A 27,185-nucleotide genomic window follows, 5' to 3' on the forward strand; every position below is an offset into this window, starting at 1 on the left:
TGTACTGATTGTTTTGTTTAGGCAGAGATATGTATGTCTCTATCTACAATCCTAAATTAATCTCATCAGTTGTTCTCCTCACCCTGCTCACCTTTCAGTCTCTCTGCTAACATAACCGCTTCATGTTCAGAGTAGTGCACAACAGGAGGAGGAGACAGTGGGCGCAGGCGATCTTCATGGATCTTGCGGCGATGTCTTTCTTCTCTGGCCAGTAAGCGCTGTTTGCACTCCCATTCATACAAGTCATCTCTGGCCTGGGCAAAGTCAACATGGATCCTCCCTGAGTCCTTTTTATCGGTGCTGGATCCAATACGCATTCGATACCCTAGGAGGAGATAAAACATTATAGTTATAGGCCACTAACTTAACTTGTAGCTGCTGTCGTGGGTTCTTCTTTTGTGTCCACTGTTCTCTGCCTGAAATCTTGAACCTCCAAAATGAAGAATGCAACAGCTTGCAACACTGCAATGCAACACTGAAATTAATACAGCTGGACTTGTGTTTAACTATGCACTGCAAGGGATTGTGTTCCAATATACAGGCAATATACTAATTCAGAACTTCTGATGTGTGTTTTGCTGCCTTGTTAGGAATCTTTACATGCAAACTGTAGATGGTTTGCACAGTCCTGGTGAATACACTATTAGTTTAATTATATTAATGCATAACATTCAGGTTGCATTGGTATTTTCAAAATCCTGTAACATTTCCAGTAGTGAGCTATTCTTTCCATCAAAAAAAACTAAGAAATGATTGTGGTGCATTCTTTAGCAGATTCACATGTCACATTCCTAATATTTTCCCCCTCATGTATGTTAATGGGGTAGACTTCGTAAAAGTAGAATTCATGGCAGAACTGTTGCATTGGATTGCATTTCACAGGTGTTCCTAAAAAAGTGCTGGGTAAGTGTTCATCACTGTGTTCAGCTACTCCTGCTGCCATTCACAGTGAAAAGGGGGAGAACGCACAAAAACATATTTCAGATGCTGGGGAGAGAGGGCACATACAAAATTTTAAAAAATGACAGGATGCATAATGCAAACATTTTGATGATTTCACATAATGAAGTTCAATTGATCAGAATGCTGTTGATGTGTCCAAAACATTTCAGTTGCAAAACTTTATATGGATTACAGATGCTTCAAGTCATATCCTTTATGAACTCATCTTGACCCACATAATACTGTATACCACCATAAATTAATTCTGTGAAATGCACACAGTAAGTCTCAAGCTTATGGAGTACACAATGACTGAACTATCATGTTTGTGTGTGTGACCGCCCACCTGATAGATAAATAGCCTTGTCCACCATGAACTCCTCACTGAAGCGGATGTGGCAGAAGTTCTTCTTGCTCTTGCGGATGGCGGTGATCTCCCCGCACTGGTCGAACACTTCCCTGATGATTTCCTCTGTGGCGTTCTCTGGCAAGCCTCCAACAAACACGGTCTTACAGCCAGGGGGGCGCTCTCGTGTCGATGGAGGGGGCAGGTCTGAAGCACAATGCACATCATTGTCACCGACATGGTTGTTTTCATCATGATTAAACAGTTAAATCATCCACATCTTTTTTGATATGGGACTTTTCACAGAACAAAGCACATCTGAACAAAATATGTGTGGCTTCAGTTTTGTTTAAGTATTAAAACTGGACTATATGTGCTATGATTATTATCAGTATTAGTATAAAAATACATTCTAATGTAAAATAGCTGAAATATTGTAATTTTATTTCAAGCATGATCAATTAAATGAAAAATCTTTAATTTTTCTTAAATTTGGCCCAGATGGTCCCTTCCTGTCATTTAAGGAGACAACACACACTTTAATTTCTTCTTGACTCGATTACTGCCATTCTCTCTGCGTAGGAATCAGTCAGTCAGCCTTATCTCACCTCAGATCTGCTAACCAATCATTGCTCTTCATTCCATGCTCCCAGTTAAAATCCAAACTGTGGGAAAGTTTGCTGCTCACTATGAGATCTTCCCCCTCTTCTTTAAAACCAATCTTTAAAACGAATCATAAGGTGGGACAAGATGACACTTTCCCTTTTGGAGTACTCCTGTGAGTGAAAGTGATACTGGGAAGCAGAGAGAGAGAGGAAAACAGAGAAACATCTTGTTCTTCGAAGTGCTGGCTCATGTTGTTTTTGGAGGAATATTAGGAAATTTTCTGAAGGTAGATATGTAAAATGTGTCTCTTGCACAATATGTCAAGCAATGGACACTAAAAAAAAAGTCTCTGTTGGCTGTTGACAGCAACACAGTGAAATGTCTAAGGCCTAGTCTTGTGAGAAACCTGTTGTAATGGAGGCGGACTATGATTATTGCTTCAGACGCTTCAGTGTCTTCTTTGAAACCTGTTGTAATGTATGTTAACATCTAAGAACTGTTGTTATATTCATATTCAGTTGTGTTAGCCTTTAAATTGGGGCAGCTGTGGCTCAGGAGGTAGAGCGGGTCGTCAACTAATCGGGAGATCGGCGGTTTAATTCCCGGCTCCTCCAGTCCACATGCCGATGTGTCCTTGGGCAAGACACTTGACCCCAAATTGCTCCTGATGGCTGTGCCATCAGTGTATGAATGTGTGTGAGTGGTTAGCTTCCTCTGATGGGCAGGTTGGGACCTTGCATGGTAGCCCCTGTACCCATTCAGCGTATGAATGTGATGATTTGTAGTGTAAAAAGCACTTTGCGTGGTTGGAAGACTAGAAAGGTGCTATACAAGTACAGTCCATTTACATTTACCATTTAAATTGTGGCTTTACGGTTGATATCCGTCACAATGTTTCATACCAAAGCTTTGAATGTAAGGTTTTACTCTTTGCACACTCTCCTGGTTCTTAAAATATTTTTGTACTCTTGTTTTAAAGGTACTCGTACACCCACTCAGTGTACTGCACATCAGCAATAGTGAAGAGTCCATGATGATACACTTTAAAACAGACTATGTAGGTTTGTAAGGAGTACAGTAGTTACTTGTCCTGTCGCTGTGAAGAGTTAGGGTAATTATAGTCATCATATTTTGGTGAATCAACCTAATTAATAGTTTGGCAAGGGTCTTCGGTGTGTATAGTCATAAATTGTCCAATTAATCCAAAAGAGACTACACCATTGTTCCTCAACCTGCCATGTCTGACAGTCTCACTCTCGAATGTCTGTGTTGTCTCTCTCTTTTTTTATATTCTGTTCCCAGCTGTCCGAGCGTTGCCACTGCCACCAACCTCGGTGTCAGGGCTGTCCTCATGTTTACAGTGGAAATACTGGCGGAGAGGTGGCAACCACTCGCTGTCTGAAAGTAGCTTCATTGCCTTCCTGTATGCGTCACATCATGAGCAGCACTATATTACTCCCGCTCCCTCCAGTGCTTCAAGTTAAGTTCCCCTCTGCTACATTAAGACCAATAAATATAGGTTTGGCTCAAAATATTTTAGATATTTGCTGTGGGATCTTACTTGGATTCTGAGGAAAGAGGGTGCAGCTCTTGCAGTGGATTATCTCCTTGATGACAGGCATTTCTGGGGTTACGGGTGGGGGAGGGACCAGGCTGATGCCCGCCATCATGGGGTTTATGGGTGTGATGAGGCCTAGCCCAGGATCGAACCTCTGGAGACACAGAGATTCTGGAGGATAGAATGACACAAGTTAAATGTGTATTTACCCTGTATATTTCTGTTATTCAAAATAAACCCCTCCTTAAATCCTGATCCAGATCTTTTTGCTCATTTTCCTGCAAAACTGATATATTCTCAACATAATTTACAGCATATATAGAATTCCTAGATTAAGGCTATCAGAAGGAGAGAATAAACAGAGGGTGAAATCAAAGGTATATACACAGGAAGCAAGACATAATTTCTAACACACTTGGGGGGGGGGGGGGGTTTACTAAAGATCAGTAAAATTGCATTTGTCCTCATTTACTAAAGGACTATACAGAGGTTTTGAACAGGTAAAATGGAGGAAAAGCAGCACCACTGAGAATTAAGTGTTTGGTCTCATGCAATGTGTGTTTTAGGGTGTTCAGATGCGCAAAATATTGGAGGATGGTATGAAAATGTACCCTCAGTATTACCATTCAGTTTCGGAATACAAATAGTACAGGAAACAACATATCAGCACCAAGACTACCCTGTGTGCCTTGAAAAACACATATTGGCTGCACAGTAAAAGACATAAAAAACAGATAATATACACTGTGATAACTAGAGAGTGGAAGACAGAGATTGTGATTAGATTGTTTTAGAAAAGCATTATCATGACTCCTCTATGACAATCAATTCACAGAGAACATTTCAGCAATAATACATCACTTTTATATATGCATTTTCTAATACTGTGTCTTAACCATGATTAATTTAAAAAGGGTAAATTAAATATGTCCGATATACAGGCATGCTATTATTTCCATACAATCAACATGGTGCTCCCTTCTCAGCCTTGGAAATGAGATACAAATGTATAAGGTGAAATAAACCTGTGTTGTGTTTAAACAAGCAAAAGTGTAGCTGCTGTGTGAGGTACACATGTGGTGTACTTCAGTGTGAAAGCTGCAGGATAAAAGCTTGTCTCTCTTTTCATCTCTAAAATGCTCTCTCTTGAAATGAGCTGCACTGCACCCAACAGGTCATTCACCCACATTATCAGTAATGTTTCATATTAAATAAATTAATGCATCCTATCATTAATACATTGTACCTATAGATGATTCAATATTGCATACAAATTATGCCAAAATGACTGGTTTAGAGTACTGGTCCTTTTTTATTCAAATCAAAGAGCTCTAATCTGCCAAAATGAGGGTCATAGGCAAGAAAAGAAATATATCAAAATGCTGAAAAATATCACAACAACATATGCCAACACAATGACATATTTGCGAAGGAGCAAAAAAGCAAAAAGGAGAAATATAGCATCACTTATCAGGAAGACTGGTAAATTGAGAAAAGAATGGGGAAAGATGAGAAGCAAAGGGAGAAAAGAATCATCTTGAGTGTGCTAATGGGAAAGGTAGAAGAGAAAAGAAAGCTTGGTGAGGCGGTGGAGAGAGAGGGAAGAAGAAAATGTCTGTTCTCTGAGACAAAGAGAAAGTGAGGAAGAAGGGAGATAAAGATAAATACAGAGGACAGAGCAGACAGGAGCAATGTTTCAGCTGTCTGGGTGAAAATAGAGCAGGTAGATTGGAGAAGGGTGGTGCAGCGTTGCATGTTACTATCTTCACACTGCAATAACAAGGGAGCAGGAGAAACACAGCATCAGCAGAATTACTCCCTGTTGCTGCCCACACAGTCACAACGGGAAGGAGAATGAAGTGATTCAAATTACAGGCGAAGGAAGCTGTAACACAACAAAAGGACACATATCTCTTGCAGTTATTTTATAGAAATAAATATTTCTTTTCCTGCTCAGTATAGAGGACTGATAGAATGCACAAATGATTCTGTGTGAAAGCTTTTACTCCTGCTGCTCTAAACAGTCAGTGCACAGTAAGTCTTTGCTGAAAACAATCATCAGCACAAAGCAAGTGAGGCATTTTACATTTCCTAGTTTGTTTGGAGTAAAGAGAAGACAAAGCCACAAAAATGACAGCAAAGCTGAGCCTCATGGGACTAACCTACAATGACAAAAGAGACTGCACTTATGTTAGAAGCTCTGTGTGGCTGCAAACAATGAAAATGCTAAAATGTTGATGTTTAGCACATATAATCATTATCATATTCACCATCTTAGTTCAGCGTGTGAGCATGCTAACATTTGCTAATTAGCACTTAACACAACATACAGTCGAGGTTGATGAGAATGTCATTAGTTTTGCAAGAATTTGGTCATAAACCAAAGTACCAAAGTAATGATGATGGCGCTAGATGAAAAGTCAGAGGATTACCAAAGTTACTACAGTTCATCCTGAGGAAAACATGAAAGTCTGCTCCAAATTTCCTGGCAATCCATCCAGTTGAGACATTTCAGCAAAATCAAATCAAGACCACAAATGTGAACCTCATGGTGGTGCGAGAAGAACAGTCAAGGGCTCTCCAAAGTCATTGTCTGGGAACTGTGATGTCTCTACATAATGTTTTTAAGTACATTTTTATCTTCAAGGTGATATGCTCCCCCAATGGTCTGCCCTCACTTTGTCCTTACAGTGTTTTTCCACTGCATAAGGGTGGGGGGAAAAACATTACAATGTTGTTTCACTCAAACCACAAGAAAGATCAGCCACATACCTCTAATAGTATCTAGCCATGTAAATGGTTAATAGTAAATAGTATTTTGTGTTTTATCAAATTAAATGAAATGTCCACTTTTCAAACACTTTGCCTATGACAAGATAACTGAAAAACTACTGACCATTAGCCCCAGCTTCACTGTCAAAATACTGCTCTAAACAATGTATTAAATGTTGGCATGCACACATGTTGCCAATAAGGCTATGGAATGAAGAGAAGCCTGCCAGCTGGTTCAGGAGTCAACTCAAGCCACTACACTTAATTTTCCTGTAGAATTTGCTGGTACAACTCAGAACTCATAGCTCCTTCAATGATTGTAAGCTGTCCTGGTTCAGAAGCAGCAAAGCAGCCCAAACCATGATACTACCACCACCATGTTTCACAGATGGGAGAAGGTTCTTATGCTGGAATGCAGTGTTTGCTCATCACCAAACATGACACTCCTCATTCAAGCCAAAAAGTTTGATTTTGATCTCATCCAGCCACAGAACATTGTTCCAATCACCTTCTGGCTTATCCACGTGGTCTTGAGAGAACCGTAGACGGCAGCAATGTTCTTTTTGGAGAGAAGTGGCTTTTGTTCCTTACAACTTTGCCATACACACCACTGATGTTCAATGTTCTCCTGATGGTGAACTCATTAACACTGACATTAGCCACTGCATGAGAGACCTTCAAGTTTCCTAGACATTACCCTGGGGTCAGTTGTGGCCTCCTGGACTATTACACGCCTACTGGTGTGATTTTTGTTGTTCGACCACTCCTGGGGAGGGTAGCAGTGCTGTTGGATGTCTTCAATTTATACATGATCTGCCTGACAGGTGGCTGGAGGAGTCCAAACTCTTTAGAAATAGTTTTGTAACCCTTTCCAGCTTGGTGAGCATCAACAACTGTTCTTCTAAGGTCCTCAGAAATCTCCTTTGTTTGAGCCATGACACACTTCCACAAACCTGTGTTGTGAAGCTCAGACTTTGATATTAAAGGCCCAGATTTCTCTTCTTTAAATAAGGCAGGGCCTCCCAGACTCACACTTGATTGTCATCCCATTGATTGAAACACCTGACTCTAATTTCCCCTTCAAATGTATTGATTTTCACAGAGGTTCACATACTTTTGCCATGCACAAATATGTAACATTGGATCATTTCCCTAAATAAATAAATGAACAAGTGTAAGATTTGTGTCTCATTTGTTTAACTGATGTCTCTTTATCTACTTTTAGGACTTGAATGGAAATCGGAATGGAATGGAACAGGTGACATAGAATCAATTTTAAAACTGCTGGCTAAGGATAAACGTAAATATACAATAAATTGTTATTCATGTCGGCAGTAACGACTCCCGATTATGCCAGTCAGAGGTCACCAAAATTAATGTTGAGTCGTTGTGTACATATGCAAAGACAATGTCAGACTCCGTAGTTTTCTCTGGGCCCCTGCCGAATCTGACCAGTGATGACATGTATAGCCGCATGTCACAATTCAACCACTGGCTGTCGAGGTGGTGTCCAGCAAACAATGTGGGCTTCATAGATAATTGGCAGACTTTCTGGGGAAAACCTGGTCTGATTAGGAGAGACGGCATACATCCCACTTTGGATGGAGCCGCTCTCATATCTAGAAATATGGCTGAGTTTATTAGTAGACCAAACCATGACAACCCAGAACTGAGACTAGGAGGCAGAGTGGCAGTCTTACACCCTTCTCTGCGCCTCCATTAGAGCAGTTACCCACTCAAAACCACATAGAAACTGTGTCTGTCCCCTGACCATTTAAATCAATTAAATCTTAAAATAAATAAAAGAAGAGTCATTCATAAAAATCTAAAACAAATTAACACCACGTCTGCAATTGTTTAACAAAATAAGATAATTAAATGCGGACTCTGAAACATTACATCACTATCATCTAAAGCTGTATTAGTAAATGATCTAATCTCAGATCACCATATTGATTTATTCTGTCTTACTGAAACCTGGCTGTGTCATGAAGAATATGTCAGCCTTAATAAATCCACTCCCCCCAGTCATATTAACACTCACATTCCTCGAGATACTGGCCGAGGAGGTGGAGTCTCAGCCATCTTCAACTCAAGCCTTATTGTCAACCCTAGACCTAAATTTAATTATAACTCATTCGAAAGCCTTGTTCTTAATATCTCTCACCCAACCTGGAAAACCATACAGCCAATTCTATTTTTTATAGTGTACCGTCCTCCTGGTCCATACTCTGAATCTGAATTCTCAGAATTTTTATCAAACTTAGTCCTTAGTACAGATAAGTAATTATAGTAGGTGACTTTAACTTAACTCCAAAACCTGCAAATTAAAGCAAATATCGTAAAAATTGGAAAGGATTTGGCGTTCCACCAAACTAGAAAAATCTGGCTTAACCTGGCAAGATAGTCTTAAAACATATAAGAAGGCCCTCTGTAATGCAAAAGCAGCCTATTACTCATCATTAATAAAAATAGCCCTAGGTTTCTTTTCAGCACTTTGGCCAAGCTAACAAAGAGTCATAACTCTATTGATCCAATGGCTCTCGGTAGTAATGACTTCATGAGCTTCTTTAATGATAAAATTCTAACAATTAGAGACAAAATTCAACACTCTCTGCCCTCAACAGGCACCGATTTATCCACAAACTCAGGAACCTTAGAAGCAGCTGTGAAACCTGACATATATTTGGACTGTTTTTCTTCAATTGACATTTCTGAATTAACTTCAATGATTTCTTCATTCAAACCTTCAACCTGTCTCTTAGACCCCATCCCAACTAGGCTGCTTAAGGAAGTCTTACCCTTAATTAACACTTCTTTACTAGATATGATAAATCTGTCTTTAGTAACAGGCTGTGTACCACAGTCGTTTAAAGTAGCTGTAATCAAACCTCTTCTTAAGAAGCCTACTCTTGATTCAGGTGTCTTAGCCAACTACAGTCCCATATCTAATCTTCCATTTCTCTCTAAGATCCTTGAGAAAGCAGTCACCAATCAGTGGTGTGACTTTCTAGATAACAATAGTTTATCTGGAGATTTTCAGTCAGGATTTAGAACGCATCATAGCACAGAGACAGCACTGGTGAAGGTCACAAATGACCTCCTGAGTGTATCAGACAAAGGACTTGCCTCTGTACTTGTCTTGTTAGAGCTTAGTGCCACATTTGACACAACTGATCATCAAATCCTATTACAGAGACTGGAACATTTAATTGGCATTAAAGGTACTGCAATAAGCTGGTTTAAGTCCTATTTATCAGATCGATTTCAGTTTGTACATGTTAATGATGAATCCTCCATGAAGGCAAAAGTAAGACATGGGGTTCCACAAGGTTCTGTTCTTGGACCACATCCTGTCTCAACAAGATGCTGAAAAAATAGTCCATACATGTGTTACTTCTAGGCTGGATTATTGCAACTCATTATTATCAGGCTGTCCTAACAAGTCTCTAAAGACTCTCCAGCTGGCCCAGAATGCAGCTGCATGTGTACTGATTAAAACTAGAAAAAGAGATCATATTTCTCCCATCTTAGCTTCTCTTCATTGGCTTCCAGTAAAATCCAGAATTGACTTTAAAAACCTTCTCAACACCTACAAAACCCTTAATGGTCAGGCACCATTATATCGTAAAGAGCTCATAGTACCCTATTACCCCACTAGAACACTGCACACCCATAATGCAGGCTTACTGGTGGTTCCTAAAGTCACCAAAAGTAGAATAGGAGGCAGAGCCTTCAGCTATTAGGCTCCTCTCTTGTGAAACCATCTTCCAGATTTGGTCCAGGGGGCAGACATCCTCTCTACATTTAAAAGTAGGCTCAAACTTTTCTTTTTGATAAAGCTTATAGTTAGGGCCAGCCAGACTTGCCTTGGACCAGACCTTAGTTATGCTGCTATAGGCCTAGACTGCTGGGGAGCTTCCATTGATGCACTGAGCTCCTCTCTCCTCCTCCTCCTCTCCATCTGCATGTATTCATTTACCATTAATGCATGTTACTAACTTGACTTCTTCCCTGGAGTTCTTTGTGCTTTCTCATCCGCAGGAAACTCCGTGCTGGCGTGTTGATGTTGCTGCTAGTCATGTATCTATCGTTGTTGTTGTTGTTGTTGCTGCTGTTGTTCTGCTTCTCTGTGTCCCCACCCTCCCACCCTCTTCTCTCTCTCTCTCAACACAACCGGTCCAAGCAGATGGCCGTCCACCTGGAGCTGGGTTCTAGAGGAGTTTTTCCTTACCACTGTCGCCCATGGGGGAATTGTTGGGTCTCTCTCTGTGTAAATTAAAGAATATGGTCTAGACCTGCCCAATGTGAAAAGTGCCCTGAGATGACTTTTGTTGTGATTTGGCGCTATATAAATAAAACTGAATTGAACTAGCACAGACATGGTTGATTGGCAGCAGAATCAACCGATGCAAGGTGGTAAACTGCTTCTACAGTTCAACCTCAGTTTAGTCTCACAGGTGAAGTTTCTGTCTGGATTTAAACCATTTAATTTATTAATTCCTTATCATTTTAATTGATACATTTGTCAATCGATACATACGTACGTAGTTCTTGAGAAATAATAAGCGATCGGCCCATTCTGAACAGGCACGTTTTAAACGGGCACTGCACTAGTATACCAAATAACGACAAATGCCATTTTTTAAATGTGTTAGGGCTTTTCATGAAGAAATATATTTTCATTTTGTTTGCCAAATAGTCATTCACAAAGAAATGCACTGTATGCACCTAACCCTAACCCTACATAACGACATTACTAGTGGTGGAATGTAACTAATTACATTTACTGAAGTACTGTACTTAAGTACAAATTTGAGGTACTTGTACTTTAATTGAGTATTTCCATTTTATGTTACTTTGTACTTCCACTTCACTACATTTCAGAGAGATATCTTGTACTTTTTACTCCACTATATTTATTTGCCGCTAATAATTACTAGTTACTTTTCAGATGAAGATTTTATTAGGATTTATTAAGATTTTATTTTAAATTATTTTTTTGTCATTAAATTAAAAAAAAAAAAAATCTCAACCACCCTGCAACATTACAGTACAAAACATACTTTCCGCATGGTAGTCTTGAGGTAACAAAGTACACAAACATAGACAGAACAAAAATGAAAAATGAAAGCAAATGTAACAGCACAGTATAATAGGCCAGAGCATCTCCCCCTCCCCACAACACACAACACATGAAACACATGAAGGCTTTCTATTACATATTGCTAGTGAGTGGTCCCCACCACTAATAAATCTGAGGAAGCTACCCCACATTTCAGTGAATTTAGACACAAAGTCTTTCAGTTTAGCTAGCATTAAGTCGTATGAGGCTGTAATTGTCATGAGTTCAATCCAGTCTTTATAAAACGGTATGCTTGTATTTTTCCAGTTCATTAGTATAATCCTGGCTGCTTTGAGGTGGCCTGCAAGGGCTAGCCAAACATTGCCTTTGTAATCCAGCTGGTAGAATAGATTTGTCCCCAAGAAGGCAGAGGCGTGGTGAGTTTGGCAAGGTAAGGTAAGGTAAGGTAATTTTATTTATATAGCACCATTCAGACATAATGCAATTCAGAGTGCTTTACAAGGGGACATAGAAGACATTAAGATTGAATTTAAACAACAATAAAAACAATAAAACAAAAACAAGCACATAGGTAATTAAGGACTAACAAGATAAGCTACATATTAAATTTACTGGAAAACTACAGTTAACAATGTTTTGAGCCCTGATTTAAATAAGCTGACAGTTTTGGCAGATTTCAGGTACTTAGGAAGCTTGAACAACAGGTGGGGAGCATAGAAACTAAAGGCTGCTTCACCTTGCTTAGTTCTGATCCTGGGAATAGTGAGTAAGCCTGTCCCAGATGACCTGAGGGGTCTGGGTGATTCATAACGTACAAGCAGATCAGAAATGTATTTGGGCCCAAGACCATTAAGTGCTTTATAGACTAGTCCCAGATAGCAAAATTGCCGTGGCCCAGATTCGGCCCACACCCGACACTTTCGGCACTTTCATCCAGCCCACATAACACGTGGAATGATGGCCCTTGGGCGGTCAGCTCCTGTTTCCCGGATCTAAGACACAAGCAAGCCATAGCAATGCTGTATATCAACAAGAACAAACCCGATAAACCAGAACTGGCCCACATCCCGCGAGGGCACTGCATCTTTACCATGAAAGGCCCACATTTGATTTGGGATATTTGGGCCATGTTTGCCATTTTACATGTGGGTCATTTCAGGCTCACATCCATTTTGTCTAGGCCAGCAGTGCTGCATCATTGCCTGAAGTGGCCCACTTCTGTATGCTATCTGGGATAGTAGGATTTTGAAGTCTATCCTTTGACATACAGGAAGCCAGTGCAGTGATTTAGGGACCGGTGTAATGTGCTCCATTTTCCTGGTGTTAGTGACAGATCTGGCAGCAGCATTGGATGCACTGGATGAGCTGCAACTGTCTGATTGACTTTTTGTTGAGACTTGTGAAGACACCATTACCGTGCTAATAATAAACATGTGAACTATTTTTTCTGCATCTTGTTTAGATTAAATCCTTTGATTCTTGCTATGTTTTTGAGTTGGTAGTAGGCTGAATTCATGATTATCTTCAGCTCGCTGTTAAAATTTAAGTCTGAGTCCATAACTACACCAAGATTTCTAGCCTGATTTGTGGGTTTAAGTGTAATGGAGTCTTTGTGTTTAGTCTCTCCTCCCTGGGACTAAAAACAATTATTTCATTTTTTTCTGAGTTCAGTTGTGAGAACTTCTGGCACATCCATTCACTGATTTGTTTAATGCACTTATTTATCTGTTGTAGGCGCTGTAGTCATGTGGTGGCACTGTTATGTAAAGTTGTGTGTCATCGGTGTAAGTATGGTAGGAGATGTTGTAATGTTCCATGATCTGAGTAAGAGGGAGCATGTAGATATTAAACAAAAGAGGGCCAAGAATGGACCCTTGAGGAACTGTGCAAGTGATTTTCTTGCATTGTCTTGAAGTGATGATTCAAGACTCCTACCCATTTTTCTAGTCTGTCAAGAAGTATTTTACGGTCAACCGTGTCAAATGCTGCGCTATGGACAAAAATATTTGATGCATCACTGCTGAGATGAATATGGTTTTTCATTAGTGTAGTCTCAGTGCTATGATGAGATCGAAATCCAGACTGAAAAGTACTGAAAAGGTCGCTTTGTACTAAGAAAGTGTTGAGTTGTTGAAAAATAACTTTCTCCATGACCTTTCCTTGGAAAGGCAGGTTTGATATGGGCCTGTAGTTGTTTATCAATGCAGCATCCACATAAAGCTTTTTTAACTACCACTCCTCAATTGCCCCAATCTCTCGTGTCCAAAATAGGGAACCCAGCGGGCAGTCCCACATGATGTAGAAAGGTACCCATAGAACTCTTACATTTCCAGAATACATTGCTTTGAATAAATTGGAGTCCAACAATATCTATGAATTATTTTATAATGCATGAATTTGCTATGACTATCCCTTACTGACTAGCTCACGTTATGGACAATATTCTCCCAAACCTCTTGTTCAAGCTCAGTGTCCAGGTCCCTTTGCCATACCATCTTCAGACTCTCACTTTTACCATACAGAGCATTTTCTGCTATTTTGTAAAATACAGAGGATGATTTCACAACATTGGGAAGCTTTAGAAACCTTTGCGATACACGTTCCTCTGGTCCTGTATTGAAACCCATAGACTCATACACTGCTTTGTACTTCCAATTCACTACATTTCAGAGAGAAATCTTGTACCCTTTACTCCAATATATTTATTTGCCACTAATAATTACACAGCTCTGTAATTGGAGACATTTCCACAATTCACCTTTATCAGTTAGATTATATTGATCCTTTAGCCCTTGATAGAAGTACACTCCTTCCCCCACTCCTTCAGCAACTGTGACTTTTTTCCATAAAGATGAGTAACCTTGTTTATATTGAAACAGTCCAAACATTTTATGGACCTTGCTCCAAACCTCCTGTAGCCTACATTGCGACTCTTTTTCAGTAGGCCTGGATGACGCTCCACTTGCCATGCTTGCATAACTAGCGCTTTGCTTAGCAGCTCTTGTTTTTGAGTTAGTACTTATAGTTGTCATGCTGAACATCAGCTAAACTAACAAGCATTCACTCACGTTAGTATTCATGCATATATTAGCAACACTTTATTAAAATTGCAGAGTCAATCGAAGCATAACTATGAAGAAATTCTGGGGTTTAAGTGGAGCGATGCTGTTAGAGGTCCAGAAGTCCATCTTGCATTCCCACATGACTCCAAAAATAATGTATTTTAATATTCGCACCTGTTGTTTAAATTGCATGCTCTTTTCTTTTTTAAAAATTTGTTATGCGCTTTGACCTGAATTAGTGTGTGTAAGGTGCTATATAAATAAAGTGCATTATTATTGTCATTATAAAAACATATGATACAACTATGTAATATGATACAATACTATTACTATTAATCTAGCAAAAGTATCTAAATTTGGCTACACACTGATAAACTACAGCATTAAAATGCTCTACCATTTATTTGTTGGTGAAAAATACAAACAATATTGTACTACTAAAATATGATGTCTGCTTAATGAGTACTTTTAATTTTGATACTTTAAGTACATCTTTAAGTATAACATGTAATGGAGTATTTTTAGACTAGAGTATACTTTTACTTAAGTAAAGGATCTGAGTACTTCTACTACTGTACATTATATTGTAAGTAAGTTGATACAACAGTGCTGTTAAAGGAAACTCAGATACTAAACATTAGGGTTAAGCTGTCAGTGCTCTGCTCACTTTTTTGCTGCATGCATGTTGCCACACCACTCACCTGAAAGCTATGCTGTCACCACTGCTGCTGATCAGATAACATTACAAACACCCCACATCCACCCCGACATCCACCTGAAGGCTCTGAATCCACGTTCCCGCAAGGGAGAAGTTAGTGTAATCACTCCCTGCTGTGCTGAGCTTGGTGCTTCCATATAGGGAGTGACAAGGTCAGAGCCGAGACAACAAATACCAATGTTGTACATACTCTACAGTTACATAACAATCCATTCAAAGTGAGTTAGCTGACTGAACTTAAAGTTTTGTTTTTTAAAGAAAAACATCCTGTAGTAGATGTATAAATAATATGGAATTCTTTTAGAGATTAATGTTTTTAAACAGGTATTGTTTGGTCAGCACAATAATTTGTAACATTTTCGCATTTTCTACCAGCATAAGGTTATGTAGTGTGCTGTAGGCTAAAGAGCTGTAAATACTTCCTGCACAGTGTTTTATTTGGCAAAAAGAAAAAAAGCACTGCCAGCTCTCTTTATTAAAGATCTTCAGGCTTATAGAAAAGAAAAAAATACTTGGAGAGATAATCTTCCATAAATCTAAGCGTTTGTAGCTGGGGTGCATTCAGAGATTCTTTAGGTCTTAGGAAAACTCATTAAAGCCTTGTCTGCGATAACCCCGACAGGTAAATTACACATCTTTGTGCCACACATTTATCATAATCACATAAGGCTGGTTTCACTTGGAGATTTTTCTCCCAGAGCCAAAATGATTCAAGCCAGGTTCATTTCTCTGGCTCCGAGCTCGGCTGATTCTGCCAGAGAGAGAAATGGAGGAGACAGAGGAAGAAATACAGAGAAAGAAACACAAGGAGGAGAAAAATGAAAACCAGAGCCAAGAAAGGCAGAGAAAGGCTCTGACAGAAAAAAAACAGTATTAATGCCTTTAATTGTGATTATTTTATAATTGTTTTTCACCCGAACCAAGAGAAACAAGAGCTGCATCAACCAGGTGGGAAACATCTGCTGGTAATTACCCTTAAGGTGAGATCTCATCGGTCTAGACACACAACCAGATTTACACAAGTGAAGACTGAAATTTATCCTAATTCTGATCTTTTCCCCAAACCACATCCAGCCCTGAAATATTCTCAAATTTAACCCTTTGCCAATCGTCATCGCAGGTTAGTCTGGGTAATCCAACAGTGTTCAGTGGGACTATTTTCTATAAATGGTTGACAAATGTGAAAACTGTCTCCAGGAGTTAACTGGAAACGTGTTTTTGGTTGAACTGACCCTTTAACATGCACATATCAGATTCACTTGTCCCTTTATTTGTGTCTTGTTTCTTTTTTTTCATTATCTAAATGTTTCCACATGTATTTTAAAGAGGGGGGGAAGCTGAAGTTGTTGCCAGAGGTGGAGTCTAATCAGCATCACATCATCACAGTAATAATATCATGTCAATTTAAAGCAACATTTTTTTCTTATATTTCTTAGTTGAAATATGCACCAAAGCACATGTTAATGTGGAGAGGTCTCGTCAAAGGTGTCCATGACTTAGGCTCATTGAACAACTTGGCAGTAGTGCAGAGATATTCCCTTCTCAAGTTTTTTAGAGAGCCTCGCCCTTCTAACCAACCAGAGAAGACCAATGTTAGGGGTGGGAGCTCAGGGATGTCAATCAGTACGTGAATGTGCTTCTGGTCCACTACTCCTCTCGTACTGAGGCTCCAAGTTAGCATTAGCTGCTGGGAGAGGTCACTATGGCTCTCAAGTTCCTGATACCTGTAATCCAAGAGCTTACTTCCTTTCCCCAAAGTGATATTCAGTGGAATAACATTGCTATGTTGCTGTCTGTCCCTCTTTAAAACAGTTCCTCTCTGCTTAGTGAAATCCATGCATTTTATTATTCTGGGCTTAACACAAAAAACTCCTACTCAACAAATCTCCCCACATGCTAATTTAATAAACCCCCACAATACAGCATTTATACAATGACAAACCCAGGCGCCTTTATATAATAGAAAGACACATAGCCGCAAAGCTCACACAAATCCTCACGTTTGAGAAAAACAATTTCATAAATAGATTCCGAAGTGAAATTAAGCCCAGAGAAACAGACAGTGAAGTTAAATCAAGTGGCTACATGCAGAGCTTAGTGTATTTTTGTCCAAATAACAAGTGAGACCAGTGTGTTTGGAGTACAGCCATACTGTACGTACTGTTGAGGGACAGATACAGCTCTTGGATTTAAGGTAAATTATGGATTTGCATATATTTCTAGCTTTACATTAGACTGCATAGGACAGTTTGGGGTTATATGATTTGAACAGTATTAGATATCAACAAAACTGAAGTAATTATTATATCTAGATGCTTGAGTTTCTATTGTGTGGAGCGGTTTTCCAGCCCTGCCCTCTTTAGCAAATTGTCACAGTTTGGTATGTCTGGGAAAATCTCTGCCTGCTACAACTAACATGCACACTGCATGCACTCTGTACAGTACCTTCAGGTTTAAAATAACATGTAGTGCTGGTGTTTTATCCATGAAGTTGCTTTCATGGTGACATGTTTTCAGTGATCAATACACTTGTTCTCTATGGGAAACTTTAACTGAACTTAATATACTACTGCAACATTTTAGATATATGGACACAATGGGTAGGTTTGGATCACTATTTTATGTATTTTTTCTGTGAAAAAGGCCAGATTTAAATATGTTTTATTTAGGTTTAAACTTTTTTTGTGAAGTGTGCTTTTCTGTTCCGCCACAAGAGGGAGTAGTCACCAGAGTGAGCGCTAGTTGTACGCTGCATAAGGCTTCCGTTTCTCAAACAGAGAACAGCTTACTGAACGAACTCAACTAACGTCTCCTGTCTCTGCTTCCCTGTATAAAACAGGTTAGTAATGCGTGTAAACCTGTCACAACTTATCCCCAAGGACTTTTTAAACCTTTCTGATGTGGTTTGGACTAAGTTTAAGGTAGAAAACTGTGTGTTAGAAACTGTTTGGAAGTCAAATATAGCTTCGCTGGCTCCCGTGAATAAATGGTGATAAAGTGGTGGCCTTACTATCAGTGTTTTTATTTATTTGTTTCTTCTGTAGCTCCTGTACATCTGCCTTAAAACAGCTGCTTAGCTAAAGGTTTACTGTAAAATTTAATGAAGTGAATGCTGTAGGTTTTCAGGGAGTGAGCATCGTGGTTAATGTATAGTAATTTAAATGTTATTGGTTGCTCATTCTGGTTGGTACACTATGTTTTTGTTGTAAAATGGTTAAATGTGATATGTTAGTATTTTTGAATGACCACGGTTGTTTATATAGTGTATATATTGTTTGTATTATGTAGAAGTGTTCATGTATGCAGTGGGACGAAGAAGGATAAACAAAACAAGCTTAAAACAGTGAAGTTACTGCTTAAGTATATTTTAGGAAGCTGGTTACAGCAGCAGTAAAACAGTGTAAGTTTTAGTACACAGATTTTACAGCAATATTTGGTAACTTAATTATTACTGGTAAATGTAACAACAGATTGGTGTGTAGAAGTTATACATTGCTACTATAGCATGAACCGGTGACAGTTCATCATTGTTGTGTTGTTAATGGATGAATTGTTAAATTTGTTATGTGAAGATTATTGTGAACAAGAGACTTATGAGTCAAGTCTAAAAGAGAGAAGATGAAATTGGTTTAATAAAAAACAGAGAACAGTCTGCTGAATGAACACAACTAACGTCTCTGCTTCTCCGTATAAAACAGGACACGTCATTTGCATACAGGTAACTCATGCCTGAGGCCTGTAACATATACACAATTAAAATGTGCTGCTTGGTAAGCGAGTGCAGATACTGCCACTATTAGTGCTATACTGCAAATAATGCCAATACTACTGCTTTCTGTAGCAGTAGTATTGTTTTCTAAACTACAATGTGTCATTAAAGTAGTGTAACTCATTTTAAGGAATAGCTCAGTGCTTAGCAAATGTGCAGTCTAGAGAGAGAGAGGGAGAGAGACCATGTTTGTGATGGTGAGGCTGTAGCTTACCGCCTACCATCCAAGAACAGGCTGAATGGGCAGAGAGTAGGAGAGTTTCTGCCAAAAACAAGCACTGAGACCCAAGGAGACATGTGAGCAGCTGCTCACTATTAGCTATGTATGTTTACAGCAGAGGAGCAGGAGGGAGGACAGACATCTCATGTCGCTAGTAGGTGCTGCGACCCCCCATCCCTCCCCCGAACAATTTTTCTGGCAGAAACCCTGAATTGTGCCCCCTTTTCTATTCATTCAATCAAGAATCAAATCTGAATCGAATCAGACACCAAACAATCGGAATTGAATAGAATTGTGAGTTTCCCAAAGATTTCCACTCCTAGTAATTGCTGTACAATAGCACACACACACATACACACACACAAAACAGAAACATATGATCTTAGTGCCTTTTCTCTCTCTCCAGCAGACAAACACAGATAACAGCCCCATTAACATCAGCACAGACAAATAGGACATCGGACATTTGGAATTTTGACCACTGTTTCCCCTGATATTGTCCTCACTCTCACCTCCCCCTCTGTCTCTGTCTGTTTCTGTGGATCAATGTCCAGATAACAGCCTGTTTTATAGTTTTTCAAAGACACTTTTATTTACAAAGGATTTAACAGATGTGAAATTGTAAACTCATAAACAAACAAATGAAATCACAAACAGTCGTTCTTTATTATTGAAACAAAGATAAAGGTCTTTGGAGATTTATCAGAAATGCTCCTTGAAGGCCTTGTCATACCAACATTTAAAACATTGACAGTAATGTTTTGTGGAAAAAACAGTTAATTCCAATGGAAACAGCGATCAGTGGATTCACTCATGGGGATCAAGTGAATCTGTGCAAATGTTTCAGTTTTGGTGAATTTTGACCTGTGAATTTGCACTGTTGAACAACAGCAAGCTGTCTTGATAGTGCTAAGCTTTGAGGGAACAGAGAGCCTGTAAATCCAAAGTGGAGGAAGCTATCGTAGCTTATTAGCTGTCTGTATTGTTGGGGGAGAGCAGGGGTCAAGTGTGCATTCTGCCCAGCAAAGGAGAGAAAGGGACAAAAGAACCGAGAAGATGCTGGCTCTAATTCACAGACTGAGAGGCCACTTGTTGCTGTTGATGTACTAATTTTAACTTTCAGACAGTTAGTTAGAGCTGTTGCTTAACAAAGGCATAGACCCTCAGAAAATTAAATTCAATACAATTCAATTTTATTTATATAGTGCCAAATCACAACAAAAGTCATCACAGGGTGCTTTTCACATGGAGCAGGTCTAGATCATACTCTTTAATTTACAGAGACCCAACAATTCCCCCATGAGCAAGCACTTGGCGACAGCGGTAAGGAAAAACTCCCCTTTAACAGGAAGAAACCTCAAGCAGAACCCGGCTCTAGGTGGGCAGCCATCTGCTTTGACCGAAATGGGAAATGGGACCTTAGCTAAGTAGGTCACATGCTTTGTGCATGCATGCTTCATGCATTGTTAGAATAGCCTTATTTGGTGCTATCCTTTGCCATTATTCATGTATTTTTATGTCCTTTTTTGGAATTATCAGCTTACATATAACCAACAAATTTTTTTGAATTTATAATGTATGCATGTTCCATATAACCGATTAAATGTTTTGAATTTAAAATGTGTACCATGTGTAGATTTCTGATAGCACAAAAATAGTGAAAACCTCCTTCAGCTGCAGCTGTATTAAAGGAGATGTAACTGTGGTGGAGAAGTCAGTTTTTTAGTTAGTTTTTAGTCAGTTCTTTGGTCAGTTTTTGGGAGTTTTTTTTGCCTTCTTTGAGTTTTTGAGCTTAGTAAGTTTTACTCTTTTGAGATGTTGCAGTTTGCTTGTTGTGCTAAATAAAACTAAGTAGATTGTTTTGATCTATTGAAAGACAGAAACTTCTCATCTTTTTGGCCCTGATTCTTCATTCATCCAATGCTCATCAACTACATTTTCGGTAAGGCCCCTTGCTTCTAATAATTCTCTAATATGTTAGAAATGCTAATCTGTGCCCCTCAGGAGAGGGACCAGTGGTAGAATTGTTAGGGCAGGAGCCACTGCATTGGGGGAAAGCCTAGAATGAGGGGTACTGGGGCTCTCTGTCAGATACTAACAAATTTCTAGGAGGAGAAGAGACCTCTTTAAACACAAACTGATTCCACTGATAACAGTATATTATTGTGATATTATTATTATCATATCTGATGGTTAGCGACACTGGAAGAAAGTATTCATTCTCGCTCACTCTGGTGTGCTTCTACATTGCGTAAATCTCTGACATACCTGACAACCTAGTTGATGACTAGGAGGTAGTGTGGTAGTCCTTGTAATTTGAGCCGCACGGCAGTACTTGTGAACGGTTAAATAGCACCAAAGCAATAGGAACGGGACTTCATTGGATCATGACCTATGGTCCTAAGCAGTGCCCAGATTGACACTTTCATTAAAGTCTGTAGTCCATTAGAACCATCAAACAGTATCATCCACAAACCACTCCATAAAAAAGTGGCTGAAGCAGTGGAGGCTATCAGTGCTCTAGCCTGCCTGCACTCTCTCCTCCTCACCGTCACGTTGCACCTCGTCTCCTCTCTGATTCGAAGAAGGGGCGAGTGGCAGATGATGGCTCAACTGCACCTTCTCCTCTTCGAGCCTCTTGAAGCACTGAGTGACAAAGGAGAGGGATCCGAAGAGACCGTCCGGCGTCATGGGAGCTGGACGGTCCTCTCTGTCCTTCCTTTGTAGGGCGGTGAATCCCAACCACATGTGAGGTGAGCCTACTGTGGCTAGTGACATCACTCGTCCTGGGGCAGTGGCAACACCCAGAACAAGGTTATTAATCTGACCGATGGTGCGACCCAGAAATTTAACCTGTTCTGTCATGGAGGAGGCATTTAGTGGTGTATTTGCCGCTGCAACGCCCAACACACCGAGATTGGCGGGGCAAAGGAAGCCCAACACATTCTGCCGCAATGGTCATAACTTGCGGGAAGTCCTGGTGAACAGACGTCGGAGGCGGATTTCCGAAGGTCAGTGAAGTCGCCGAGACAGATGACAGATTGCCGTCATTATCCATCGGAGAAGCCACTCAGAGTGTCTCAGTCGAGGCATCCGACAGCGGTGGCAGTGGAGGGCCAGGGGAGGGGTGATTTCATTTACGTGGAGCCGTGGAGTTCTATCTCAAACTCTGGCTCGCTCTCATTGCAGTGGAGTGAGACATCACATCACATCATTTTCCCACCACTTCTGACATTGATCTGAAGGAAGTGCTTGGCAGAGTGCGCAGGGCGGTGGCTGCATCATGCCGCTCTCTGCGTGGTGCCGTCCTAGTCCCTCGAAGTGATGCCTGGCGGCGACAGCGATGGGGCCAGGACACGACGGGCAGGAATGAGCAGTCCTCTTTTCTCCAGTCCCTAGAGAAAAGAGATCAGTGAGCTGACTCACCTTCACTGAAGAAAAGAGGAATGTGAGTGACAGCGAGACGCTGCTTATACAGGGTGCGGGATGCACGTAAGTGGTGGGTGTGTCCTGATTGGCTGGCTATGTACATGCAAATTTCAGTGAGTGATTTCATGCATGTGATTGGAGAGTCCAGTAGAGGGAGGAGCCTGTGTGAGATAGAACAATAAACAGCATTGTGATGTAAGTGTTGTTATTTTCAAGGCGTGCAAAAAGTGAGTGGAGGACAGCAGATGGCATCTTCTCTGTTGGTACTGTATGCAAACTTGTGAAGGTCCAGGCTGTCTGGGATGTTGTCTTTGATGTGCCTGAGAACCAGCTTTTCAAAGCACTTCATCAGATTGGGAGTAAGTGCCACAGAGAGGTAGTCATTTAGACTAGACATAGGCGCAGACTGTTTCGGTACAGGGATGATGGTGGCTGTCTTGAAGCAGGTGGGGACACTCTCCTGTGACAATGATGGTACATGGTAAATGGACTGTACTTGTATAGTGCCTTTCTAGTCTTCCGACCAAGCGCTTTTGCACTACGAATCACATTCACCCATTCACACACATTCATATGGTGAATGGGTACAGGGGCTACCATGCAAGGTCCCGACCTGCCCATCAGAGGAAATGTAATCATTCACACATATTCACACACTGATGGCACAGCCATCAGGAGCAATTTGGGGTTCTTGCCCAAGGACACATCGACATGCAGACTGGAGGAGCCTGGAATCGAACCGCCAATCTTCCGATTAGTGCTATAGCTTCATTTGTCCACACTTTAACAGTTTTTACTGATGGTTTGACCCTTTTTACTAGCTGAGAGTAAGTAGGCAGGAGAAGCAGGGAAATATGGTCTGATAGACTGAAATGGGAATGAGGGAGGGCTTTGCAGCTGCCTGGAATGTTGGTATAAACATGGTCCAGGGTATTACTTCCCCTGGTGGGGATGTGGACATGTGGAATTTTGGTAAAACAGTTCTGAGGTCTGTTTGATTAAAATCACCAGCCACAATAAAAATACCATCCGGTTGTTTTGTCATGTGAATACTGATGACCTCATACAATTCCTGTAGTGCATTTTTTGAATTTGCATCTGGAAGAATGTAAACAGCAACAACAAACACACTGGTGAATTCTCTGGGTAGATAATATGGTCGACATCTTAACATTAAAAACTCGACATCTGGTAAACATTGCCCATCCACTTTGACTGCATTTGAGTATCATTGATGTAAACACAGAGTCCGCCTCCTCTCCTCTTATTGGAGTCTTGTGTTCTGTTGGCACAAAACGACGTCCACTCATCAAATGCAATAGCCCAGGATGTTGGGATGGAGCCAAGTCTCTGTTAAGATGTGGACACAACAGTCTCTGATCTCCTGTTGTTTAGTTAATCTGAACCTTATTTCATCAATTTTATTTTCCTGCAACTGGACATTAGCTAGAAGTAGACTAGGTAGAGGAATAGCCTTAGGTCCAAGCTGTGCCAGCTTGGCTCTGATTCCTGCTCTCTTCCCTCTCTTCCTGGGGCGATCGCACCGCCTGTGGTGACGTTTGGTCCGGCAGATCCAGCTGGGTGTTCCAGAGATGCCGTTGATAGTGATCATTTCAAGATCCGCTGCACTTAATCCAATCTCTCGCTTCCTTTCCCAACGTTGATGAGTGTATTTCTGTCATAAGTCATATATGCATCAGTAATAAAGGCGAAAAAATAGCAAATTAAAACAAAAATGTTGCTACTGGCTGCTGCATCTGTATGCGCCGCCATTGCCATGGCATGATGTATAATCCTGTGAATAAATGGGTGATCAGGTGAATACATTCCACTGTGACACTTTGTAGTGTGACTTGGCCTTAAGTGGTTTGTGTACGTGTTTATTTGTAGGTGCACCAAGAGTAAGGACAGGCGAGTTTTTTGTTAGCAGTGGTGTTGAAGAATAATGGCCACACCGGCATCTGTAGTACACTGACTGAAATGACATTTGCTGGTACGTTTTTGTGCTACAGCTGACTTACTAATTAGTTATCTAGCACATAGAAAGCTAATGTGTAAAAAAATGCGTTTTTTTACTTAATTACCTGGATGACAGTGTGTGTGTGTGTTTGCTCAAGGTGTTTCATTCACCAATTGAACTCATTTCTGTAGTCCTCGGATCAGATAATTTAGCAAGCATCTAAATGGACCTGTTGTCCAAGATAACAAAAAGTCAAAAGTCTGATAAATAATTTAAAGAAAGCCCCTAAAAGCAGCTTTGGCAGATGGTGCTCTCAAACCTGAAATTTGCATGGCAATGAGAGCCTCAAATCTTAATTTGTATTAAAAAAAAAGCGACCGATAATGCATGATACCTCTCCTCCCCCTGAAGGTGAGTTGAGAGAACCACTCACTGACTCCATTTCAAGCTCCCCTCTAAAAGCTCCTCCAGCTTTTGAAGACAGCCAAAGCTTTCACACAGGAGAATGCAGTGCACTGTGGAGGGTTAGGGTTAGGAAGGCCATGGAGTAAAATATTATAGATGACAGGAAGAAAAAGTGACCTACTTTTATGTTCTCTGGCAAGGCTTTTGCATTATCTCACAAAGATTTTGCGTTCCCCTGCATTATGATAAACACAAACACAGTTGTACTATTAGGCCACTTGTCCATCTGGTTAACAGAAATGGATCAAAAATAAAATGAGTATTTTAATGTATAATTCTGCATTTTTTGTGTAAAATGTGCATTTTTAAGTAGTTTGTGACTGCTGACTGCTAGCGTAACAGGAGCATAACTCCCAGTTATAATATTGTCCTTTATGTCTCTTCTGGGACTCCATAGTGCACTCATTTATTTGAAGTAACATCTAAAACACGGGAGGAATGTCGTTCAGTTGTTCACCTCTGATGAATAACTAGTGTAAAAAAGTCAGTTATATTAATAAGATTATAATGTAAGTAAGATTACAAATTTCATCATCCCGTTTTTGAGCCAACAGACCACCACTAAAGAGACATCTGTGAATCTGATGACGGCACACCTTGAGCTGCAAAGAAGGCCCATTATTACATTATTATAAAGTTCACAATACATTATTATGCATTGTGAACTTTAAACTTTGAACACGTATTTATTGAAGTTTGTCAGAGTCTAGAAAATGATTCCTAATGCTACTGGAATCCAGTATCCAGTTTTCCTAATACAACCACAGTTTTATTTGTGTCTACGTGGAGTTTCCATGCTTTACATGCACCTTCCTATCCTCTAATGCTTTAAAAATTTCTGTCAAGAGATTTCAGAAAGTGTCTCACTGTGGGCACCCAAACAAGAGTAAAAGTAAAGAAACTTTATGTTTGCAGGGAACTGGTTTTGGCTTCCCAAAATATCTAGACACTGAGTTACACATCAATTGATTACCAAGCACACCACTAGAAGTGAAATCAGTCCTGCAAAGGTACCTGAAACCAACTGCTGCCCACTGATGCCCATGGGCATGATTCCCAGGTTGTTCATGGCCGTGGCCCAGGCTCCATGATCACTGACAGGGACACTCAAGTGGTTCTCACCCAGACTGCCTACACCATCAGCTGCTACACCACAGAAGAGCAAACAGAAAGACATCAGGGAGGAGACTGATATAAGGAGGTGGTTGTTTTTCCCTAGAATGTGGGGTTATTATTTTCAAAGTGGAATTTCAATTTTGTTACGTACTGCTAGCCATTGTGTCTTCTCTCCTCTCTCTGCAGTCCTTTCATCAGATCCTTCCTCTGGCTAATGGAGGGATGTAGGGATGGATCAATGGAAGGGTGAACAGACGGGCTCATCCAGCCGGATCAACAATCACAGTCCACCTGTGGAAGAAAAGCAGGGAAAGTTGAGATGATGGCAAAATCAGAAAAAAGAGAAAAAAATCTTTGAGAACAGTGACGAATCATTGAGCCAAAAGTTGATACAAAACCCAAGAAATCTTTAGTTAATTAAGAAGCAAAGTTACAATCCCAGCTGACTTTCCAACAGGGAAATCTGCTTAAAACAACCCCCCCCCCCCCCTCCCCACACACACAAAGCATTTGATTCACATACACTGATGCAACTTTCCAGCAGCAGTGTCTAATCTTTGAAAACACATGAAAATGTGTTCTCAACTCCTCTCTCACACACGCACGCTAACACGCACACACAGACAAACACTTGGACACTTAATGTGTGTTAGTGGGTTGGCATCTGGCTCATTACTAGTTCCCCACCCCTATGCTGTCGTATTTCTCCAAGCTGTCAAAGCCACATGGAAAACATCAGAGAGACAAACTGACAGCACCCAGTGGCTCATTTCTATCTGACAGGCCAGAATTAAGCTCGATCCATATCAATTATTAGCAGTGGTCACAGAGGGCAACAGCACTGTTGTTCTTGAGTTGAATCTTGGTGCCCTCTCTGATTGTTTCCATTATAGATGTCACACTTTACATACTGGTGGGAAGAGATCTCTTTATTTCCATGAGTGATGTGTTCATATGGAACCCTGTAGCAATAATATAACAAAGAAGCTACAAAACATATCACGAGGATTTATAATAAAATAGATCAAATGTAGTGGAAACAATCTAAAAGTACAGATGAGATCACAATGATAACATCAAATTCTTGGATTCTGCTGTGCTGAGGCTTTATTTGTCAGGAGTAGACTCTATGTGTT

General features: G+C 40.3%; 1 protein-coding gene across 1 annotated transcript in view; it reads right to left on the reverse strand.

Moving 5' to 3' along the window:
• The window catches only part of enox1 (ecto-NOX disulfide-thiol exchanger 1), a 99,919-nt gene extending 73,585 nt beyond the window's left edge, over window positions 1-26,334 (reverse strand). The window contains exons 1-5 of the mRNA XM_044366220.1: window positions 26,201-26,334; window positions 25,948-26,079; window positions 3,456-3,623; window positions 1,289-1,495; window positions 92-325 (exon numbers count right to left, since the gene is read on the reverse strand). Coding sequence (XP_044222155.1) covers window positions 92-325; window positions 1,289-1,495; window positions 3,456-3,623; window positions 25,948-26,079; window positions 26,201-26,210 — 751 coding nt within the window. The 5' untranslated portion in view covers window positions 26,211-26,334. The remainder of the gene's footprint in view (window positions 1-91; window positions 326-1,288; window positions 1,496-3,455; window positions 3,624-25,947; window positions 26,080-26,200) is intronic.
• Window positions 26,335-27,185: the final 851 nt, after the last annotated feature.

Source organism: Thunnus albacares, chromosome 11 (assembly GCF_914725855.1).
Source record: "Thunnus albacares chromosome 11, fThuAlb1.1, whole genome shotgun sequence".
NCBI lineage: Eukaryota > Metazoa > Chordata > Actinopteri > Scombriformes > Scombridae > Thunnus > Thunnus albacares.